Source organism: Dipodomys spectabilis, unplaced genomic scaffold (assembly GCF_019054845.1).
Source record: "Dipodomys spectabilis isolate Male_0828 unplaced genomic scaffold, ASM1905484v1 ptg000725l, whole genome shotgun sequence".
In the NCBI taxonomy this organism is placed as follows: domain Eukaryota; kingdom Metazoa; phylum Chordata; class Mammalia; order Rodentia; family Heteromyidae; genus Dipodomys; species Dipodomys spectabilis.
The window spans coordinates 95,896-105,001 of NW_024871402.1; the positions used below are offsets into that span (position 1 = coordinate 95,896).

Consider the following 9,106-nt stretch of genomic DNA (forward strand, 5'->3'; position numbering starts at 1 on the left):
GCCCAGCACACTATGAGGGGTTTGCTGTCTCTGCCAGCCACAGGGAAGACCCTGTTGCCAGTATTCATCTGGAATTGACAGAGGTTTGGCCGGTTCTGAGACAGCAGAGCCTCTGATGCATAGAAGCATCCCAGAGAGTCCTATATACAGCCTCCTATCCAAATATGCAAGAAATCCTAGGGCCTCGGGCTCCAACAAGAGGAGAGGTGTCCGTCCTGCTCCCAGGCCCTTCCTGGGAGATTTGTCCACCTTTGCAATGCCTGCACAGGGAGACATCCGACCACCAGAGGCCTGGCACTCACCACCAGCAAGTGACCAGGAGGTTCGCAATCCTCCAAGACACACACCACCTCCAGCCTAGATGCAGTGGGATGTCACAGCTTGTGTGCGGTCCCTTTGCAATACCGCGGCCGCAGGAAGGAACCTGAGCGAGTGCAAAGCCCTCAGTTCACAGCTCAGTGCTGCCAAGCCTCTCCCAAACCAATAAGGCCAGTCTTACCAAACAGCTCCCAAACTCCTGCCTGCCAGACACCCCTGGCATGAGCCAGGGCAGGAGGCATGAAATGAGCTGTGGGCTCCAGGCCCTTGGTCCGGCAGCAGGGAGAGGGAGGGCTATGGATGGGCAAGGATCAGCTGGAGCTGGTGTGGGACACCAGGCCGTGAGGCCCAGGTCTGTGCGGGGTCCGGCAGGGAGGGGTGCGGTGGTTGGCGCAGATTCTCCTTAGGCCTGGCTGTTGGATGGGATCTGGGGACGGGGCACGTGCAGACAGTGGCCCTGCTGTCACGGGGGCCGTGGTCCTGGGGCAGAGGCAGCTGCACAGACCCCTGAGGCTGGAGGGGACGTAGCCATGGGGTGGGTGGAGGCAAAGGATCCATGGTCACAAAACACGCAAGAGAAATCAGTCTTGGCAGGGAACCCCAAAGGGGAGAAGGCTCGCACGCAGCCTGTGCCCCCCCCAGGGCATCGTCCCTGAGGAAGGCACGGGCGTCCCCCGACCCCCACCTCCACCCCCTGACCGAGGCAGGGCTGTCTGGGCCTCACCGGGTCCCGCCCCCAGGTGTGGCAGTGCGGCGGCAGCATGGAAGTGCTGCCCTGCTCTCGCGTGGCACACATCGAGCGCAGCAAGAAGCCCTACAACAACGACATCGACTACTACGCCAAGCGCAACGCCCTGCGGGCCGCAGAGGTGTGGATGGACGACTTCAAGTCCCACGTGTATATGGCCTGGAACATCCCCATGACCGTAAGCCGGTGCCCAGCGGGGAGGGGCGGAGGCATGGGGAGTCAACGCCAGGGCCTCTGGGCCAGGAGGATGGGGCAGGAAAGGGCGGCCACCTCCACGCTCAGAGAAGCTGAGGGCAGCCGTGGCTGGCCATGGCCGCAGAGCCTCTCCTCGGCACCCTGCAGGCAGCTATGCTGGGCCTGGGGCCTCAGCCACAGGGAAGGCCGTACAGCCTGACCCAGTGCGTGCACGCGCGTGTGGTTTGTTTGTTTTTTTGTTTTGTTTTGTTGTTGTTGGTTGTGGGGCCTGAACTCTGGGCCTGGGCGCTGTCCCTCAGCTCTTAAGCTCAAGGCTAGCACTCTACCACCTGAGCCACAGCACCACTTCCAGTTTTCTGGTGGTTCATTGGAGATAAGAGTCTCATGGACTTTCCTGCCTGGACTGGCCTTGAACCGAGATCTCAGCTTCTTGTGTAGCTGGGATTACAGGTGTGAACCACTGGCCTGGTTTGGTTTTTGAAACAGACTTACTTTGGGAGCCCAGGCTTAAGTGCCACCCCTGTCCCCAGGCTGTAAGAAACCTGAGCCCGGGGAGAGGGGACGGGGCCTCTCTGCAGGCCTCCTCACCCTTAGGTCCCATGATTCACCAGGAAGACGGAGCACTCAGCAAGGCCAGCTCGGGGCTCCTAGGACTGATTAAAATAGCCAAGGGCAAGGCGGTAGCAGGCAGGCTCCCGGAGCGGCCAAGTGTGAGCTCCCAAGGCCCTCCCTCCTGGGATCTGACCACTCAGCTCTCCCAGGACTCTGCCCAGCCCCAGGGTCTGGAGTCCGCACTGGGACTCTGTGTGGGCGCATTGATTGCCCATGAGATTGGTTCTCGGCCCCTCAAGATCAACCCAAGGAACACAGGCCAGGAAGGAGAAGCCAGCACCCAGGGCCCCTCAGGAGGGCAGCGTGTGCACACACATAAGATGGGATCAGGATGCAGTCTCGGCACCCCAGGCGGCCGGGGGCTGCTGTAGGGAGGAGACCTGAGCTGCGATGCGCAGCACTCCACCTGTCCCTGCTTCTACCCCACAGAACCCCGGGGTGGACTTTGGGGACGTGTCTGAGAGGCTGGCCCTGCGCCAGAGGCTGAAGTGCCGCAGCTTCAAGTGGTACCTAGAGAACGTGTACCCCGAGATGAGGATCTACAACAACACCCTCACGTACGGAGAGGTACCGCCTGCACCAGAGATCCTGCTGGGGTGGGTGGGCTTTCCTCCAAGAGGCAGACATCTGCACCCTTCAGACACGCACACTTGAACACCTGCACTCCAACACCCATCCCCCAAACCAACACCCACCCCAGCACCACATCCCCACACCCCAGCACCCACACCTACACCTCAGTACCCACCAGAACCCACACCCCAGCACCCACACCCCACCACACCCATACAACACCCAGCACCACATCCCCACCACACCCATACAACACCCACCAGAACCCACACCCCAGCACCACACCCCACCACACCCATACAACACCCACCAAAACCCACACCCCAGCACCACACCCCACCACACCCATACAACACCCAGCACCACATCCCCACCACACCCATACAACACCCACCAGAACCCACACCCCAGCACCACACCCCACCACACCCATACAACACCCAGCACCACATCCCCACCACACCCATACAACACCCACCAGAACCCACACCCCAGCACCACACCCCACCACACCCATACAACACCCACCAGAACCCACACCCCAGCGCCACACCCCACCACACCCATACAACACCCACCAAAACCCACACCCCAGCACCACACCCATACAACACCCAGCACCACATCCCCACCACACCCATACAACACCCACCAGAACCCACACCCCAGCACCACATCCCCACACCTGCATCCCCACACCTATACCCCAACACTCGTACCCCAACACCCACACCCCAATACCCACCTCAACACCACACCAAGATGCGTATACATACATACATATATATATATATATATATACACACACACACGCACAAATACAGGATTGTGTATAGACATGCATTCAGATATGCATGTCCATACACATGCACTCATCCTGAGTGCCAATCAAAGCATCTCCTGGCTGGGCACAAGGCCTCATCCCTGTAATCCCAGCTACACAGAGGAACAGGTCATGGCATGTGAGCATGTGTGCACACAATCATGCACTGTGTAGCCATGATTGTGTACCACAATACATGTAACCCATGTGCCCTCAGAAGCACATACATGGACACCTGTGACACACAGGAGGGCAGACACACCAGCTATACAGACCCACCTGCACAGCTTCACAGGGCTCCCTCCAAAGCCAGGGGGTGGCTACTGCTTTCCTGCACCCCTCAGGTCTATGCTGGTGCAAGGAGCCCCCCAATGGCAGTGGGCTGCGCCTCCTCTCCCCAGCGCCCCTCTGCTCTGTCTCTGGGTAAGAGGTGCGCTCTGCCCTGGCCAGCACTAGGGACGGCCAGAAGGAAGGAAGCCTGGAGGGCAGTGCTCACAGATGCTCCCTGGGGCTCCTGGCCAACGCATCCACTCCTGTTCCCTCCATACAGGGCTTCCCCAGGAACCACCAAACGTGGTCTGGAGCCAGGCTCTGTGCCAGCTCTGCCTGCCAAACCCCCAGCCTGAACTGTGAGCTGACTGCACAGTGCACAGGCATACACGCAGACTACACAAGCCACACACACGCATGCAGACTACACAAGTCTACATGCATGCAGATTGCACAAGTCCACATGCACACAGACCACACAAGTCCACTCACATGCATATAGATTACACCAGCCACACACATGCACACACACCACACAAGTCCACACACATGCACACAGACTACACAAGTCCACACACATGCACACATACCACACAGGTCCACACACATGCACACATACCACACAGGTCCACGCACATGCACACAGACTACACAAGTCCACATGCATGTACGCAGACTACACAAGTCCACACACATGCACGCAGACTACACAAGTCCACACACAAGTATGTAGATTACACAAGCCACACACATGCACCCAGATTACACAAGTCCACATGCATGCACACAGACTACACAAGCCCACACACATGTATGTAGATGACACAAGTCCACATGCATGCATGCAGACTACACAAGTCCACATAGATGTAGACTGCACATGTATGTAGATTACACAAGCAACACACATGTACACAGACTACACAATTCCACATGCATGCACACAGACTACACAACTCCACACACAGGTATGTAGATTACACAATTCCACATACATGCACACAGACTACACAATTACACATGCATGCACACAGGCTACACAAGTCCACACACATGTATGTAGATTACACATGCCACACAATGCATGTAGAGTATACAAGTCCACATGCATGTAGAGTACACAAGTCCACATGCATGTAGAGTACACAAGGACAACACAATGCATGTAGAGTACACAAGTCCACATACATGTAGAGTACACAAGTCCACATGCATGTAGAGTATACAAGTCCACATGTATGTAGAGTACACAAGTCCACATGCATGTAGAGTACACAAGTCCACATGCATGTAGAGTACACAAGTCCACACATGGGTATGTAGATTACACACACCACACACATTCATGTAGAGTACACAAGTCCACACATGGGTATGTAGATTACACACACCACACACATGCATGTAGAGTACACAAGTCCACACATTCATGTACAGTATACAAGTCCACATGCATGTAGAGTACACAAGTCCCCATGCATGTAGAGTATACAAGTCCACATGCATGTAGAGTACACAAGTCCACATGCATGTAGAGTACACAAGTCCACATGCATGTAGAGTATACAAGTCCACACGCATGTAGAGTATACAAGTCCACATGCATGTAGAGTACACAAGTCCACACATGCATGTAGAGTACACAAGTCCACACGCATGTAGAGTACACAAGTCCACATGCATGTAGAGTACACAAGTCCACACATGCATGTAGGGTATACAGGTCCACATGCATGTAGAGTATACAAGTCCACACATGCATGTAGAGTACACAAGTCCACATGCATGTAGAGTATACAAGTCCACATTCATGTAGAGTACACAAGTCCACACATGCATGTAGAGTACACAAGTCCACATGCATGCAGAGTATACACAAGTCCACACATGCATGTAGAGTATACAAGTCCACATGCATGTAGAGTACACAAGTCCACATGCATGTAGGGTACACAGGTCCACATGCATGTAGGGTACACAAGTCCACATGCATGTAGAGTACACAAGTCCACATGCATGTAGAGTATACAAGTCCACACATGCATGTAGAGTACACAAGTCCACATGCATGTAGAGTACACAAGTCCACACTTGCATGTAGAGTATACAAGTCCACACATGCATGCAGAGTACACAAGTCCACATGCATGTAGAGTACACAAGTCCACATGCATGTAGAGTACACAAGTCCACATGCATGTAGAGTACACAAGTCCACATGCATGTAGAGTACACAAGTCCACACTTGCATGTGGAGTATACAAGTCCACACATGCATGCAGAGTACGCAAGTCCACATGCATGCAGAGTACGCAAGTCCACATGCATGTAGAGTACACAAGTCCACACTTGCATGTAGAGTATACAAGTCCACACATGCATGCAGAGTACACAAGTCCACATGCATGTAGAGTACACAAGTCCACATGCATGTAGAGTACACAAGTCCACATGCATGCAGAGTACACAAGTCCACATGCATGTAGAGTATACACAAGTCCACACTTGCATGTAGAGTACACAAGTCCACATGCATGTAGAGTATACAAGTCCACACATGCATGTAGAGTACACAAGTCCACATGCATGTAGAGTACACAAGTCCACACATGCATGTAGAGTACACAAGTCCACATGCATGTAGAGTATACACAAGTCCACACATGCATGTAGGGTATACAAGTCCACATGCATGTAGAGTATACAAGTCCACATGCATATAGAGTACACAAGTCCACATGCATGTAGAGTACACAAGTCCACATGCATGTAGAGTACACAAGTCCACATGCATGTAGAGTACACAAGTCCACATGCATGTAGAGTATACACAAGTCCACACATGCATGTAGGGTATACAAGTCCACATGCATGTAGAGTATACAAGTCCACATGCATATAGAGTACACAAGTCCACATGCATGTAGAGTACACAAGTCCACATGCATGTAGAGTACACAAGTCCACATGCATGTAGAGTATACAAGTCCACATGCATGTAGAGTATACAAGTCCACACTTGCATGTAGAGTACACAAGTCCACACATGCATGTAGAGTACACAAGTCCACATGCATGTAGAGTATACAAGTCCACATGCATGTAGAGTATACAAGTCCACATGCATGTAGAGTATACAAGTCCACACATGCATGTAGAGTACACAAGTCCACATGCATGTAGAGTACACAAGTCCACATGCATGTAGAGTACACAAGTCCACATGCATGTAGAGTATACAAGTCCACATGCATGTAGAGTACACAAGTCCACATGCATGTAGAGCACACAAGTCCACATTCATGTAGAGTACACAAGTCCACACGCATGTAGAGTACACAAGTCCACACATGGGTATGTAGATTACACACACCACACACATGCATGTAGATTACACACACCACACACATGCATGTAGAGTACACAAGTCCACACATGCATGTAGAGTACACAAGTCCACATGCATGTAGAGTACACAAGTCCACATGCATGTAGAGTATACAAGTCCACATGCATGTAGGGTATACAAGTCCACATGCATGTAAACAAGTTCACATGCATGTAGAGTACACAAGTCCACATGCATGTAGAGTATACAAGTCCACATGCATGTAGAGTACACAAGTCCACACGCACACTACACAAGTGCGCCTCATCTCTTCCCCTCTCTATGGCAACCGCTCTTCCCCCACCCCATTCCACTCCCTCCCCGTCCCTCACTCCTCCCCTCCCCTGGGCAGACCCCCCCCAGGGTGGCCTGTCCCTCAGGACAGCACCAGGCAGGCACAGCGCAGGTCCCCCACCCAAGGCAGGGATCCCGAAGGCCCACACCAAGTGACCCGAGGCTTCTCCTGTTTGCAGGTGAGAAACAGCAAGGCCACGGGCTACTGCCTGGACCAGGGGGCAGAAGACGATGACCGGGCCATCCTCTACCCCTGTCACGGCATGTCCTCCCAGGTGGGCACCTCCCTGCGCCACCCCCGCTGGGCTCCGGCAGGCACACAGGGAGGCGTGGGACGCTGCCGACCGTGCTCAGGAGTGGGAGCCGTCCACCGTGGTCTAGAGCAAGGCTCCTTCTTATTCCGGAACTTTCTGAGGCTGGGGCTGGGGTGTTCCCTGCCATTCCAGCATCTCGAGCCCTAGGCTGAGTCAGGGGTAGGTGGCCTGGGCTCCTGTGCCCTGCCAGGTCTCCCTGTGTGTAGTAGCTCCATTTCCCAACAGCTGAGGGCCGGCCGGCATCCCGAGCCTGGGCAGTGCCCATCCTGTCCCTCAGCCCCGCCACCCTGGTGGTCCGCTACGGCATCCCCAGGTAAAGCCTCCAACACACACCAGGGTCCCATGCGAGCGCCTTTCTTCACCCTGGGTCAGCCAGGCCTGGTGGGTGGCCACTCACCGCTCCCGCTGCCCCTCAGCTGGTGCGGTACAGCGCGGACGGCCTCCTCCAGCTGGGACCCCTGGGCTCCACCGCCTTTCTGCCCGACTCCAAGTGTCTGGTGGATGACGGCAGGGGCCGCACGCCCACCCTGAAGAGATGTGAGGATGTAGCCAGGCCCAGCCAGCGGCTGTGGGACTTCACCCAGGTCAGTGGGTGGGGTGCTGAGGCAGGAGGCACCGCTGCCCTGGGGGCTAGCTGGTGGAGTGGCAGCAGGGCAGCGTGGAGGGGGCGGGGGGTGGGGGGCAGGGCGCAGGGCGCAGGGCAGCGCCCACATCAGCCCCATGGCTGTTTAAAGCTGGAGATTTTGGTCTGTCTTGGCAAGGAGGGTGTGGTGGAATGCAATTGAGGAGAGTGGGAGGAAGGAGAGAGGGAGGGGGAGAGAGGGAGGGGGAGAGACTGCTGGCAGGCTGCCCTCCTCCCTTCCCTCCATGGCTGGGCTACGCACTGCCTTGCCATACTCAGGACCAGTCTTGCCCATCTTTCTCCATCCAGTCAGGCTGGCAGAATGAGGGCAGCCAGGTGTGTCCTCTGAGTGTCCCCGTCCCCTGCCCGACTTCCCTGGGGCAGTATTTGGCAGTCAGGAGTGGGTCCACTGTCCTGGAGGGCAGCATGCTCCTCAGCTGTGGCGTGAGCCGCCACTTTGCTTGCTTGGGTTTCTGGAGTTCCACCTCCATTGCCGCTGGGGTCCCCAGGGGCCTGGGCCAGGCCGTTGGTGACCAAAGGTGCTGAGGAGCCCCAGGGGGAAGGCCGGTCTCCAGGCCTGGGCCACTCTGGAGTGTCTGTGGACCAGAGAACGGGGAGCAGGGCAGGCTTGCAGCAGGGCCTGACTAGACAGACCAGAGGACAGGGTCCCTAGGATGCTGTGATGGCAGCGCGGGGCCGGGCGGGGCTGGCACGGTGGCCTCTTGTCCGGAAGGTGAGCTTCCGTGCCAGCTCAGCTTCTCCGCAGAGCGGTCCCATTGTGAGTCGTGACACTGGCCGGTGCCTGGAGGTGGAAATGTCCAAGGACGCCAACTTCGGGCTGCGGCTGGTGGTGCAGAGGTGCTCAGGACAGAAGTGGATGATCAGAAACTGGATCAAGCATGGACGGCACTGACCCTTCCTTCTCCACCCAGCGCAGAGCCCTGTGGAC

The 9,106-nt window shown here is 55.5% G+C and overlaps 1 protein-coding gene across 2 annotated transcripts in view; it reads left to right on the forward strand.

The window, feature by feature from the left end:
• Galnt9 (polypeptide N-acetylgalactosaminyltransferase 9) overlaps positions 1-9,106 on the forward strand; it is a 51,505-nt gene extending 42,399 nt beyond the window's left edge. For both annotated transcript variants that reach the window (XM_042672557.1, XM_042672558.1), the window contains exons 7-11: positions 1,059-1,244; positions 2,303-2,440; positions 7,401-7,496; positions 7,952-8,119; positions 8,924-9,106. In XM_042672557.1, coding sequence (XP_042528491.1) covers positions 1,059-1,244; positions 2,303-2,440; positions 7,401-7,496; positions 7,952-8,119; positions 8,924-9,070 — 735 coding nt within the window. In that variant the 3' untranslated portion in view covers positions 9,071-9,106. The remainder of the gene's footprint in view (positions 1-1,058; positions 1,245-2,302; positions 2,441-7,400; positions 7,497-7,951; positions 8,120-8,923) is intronic.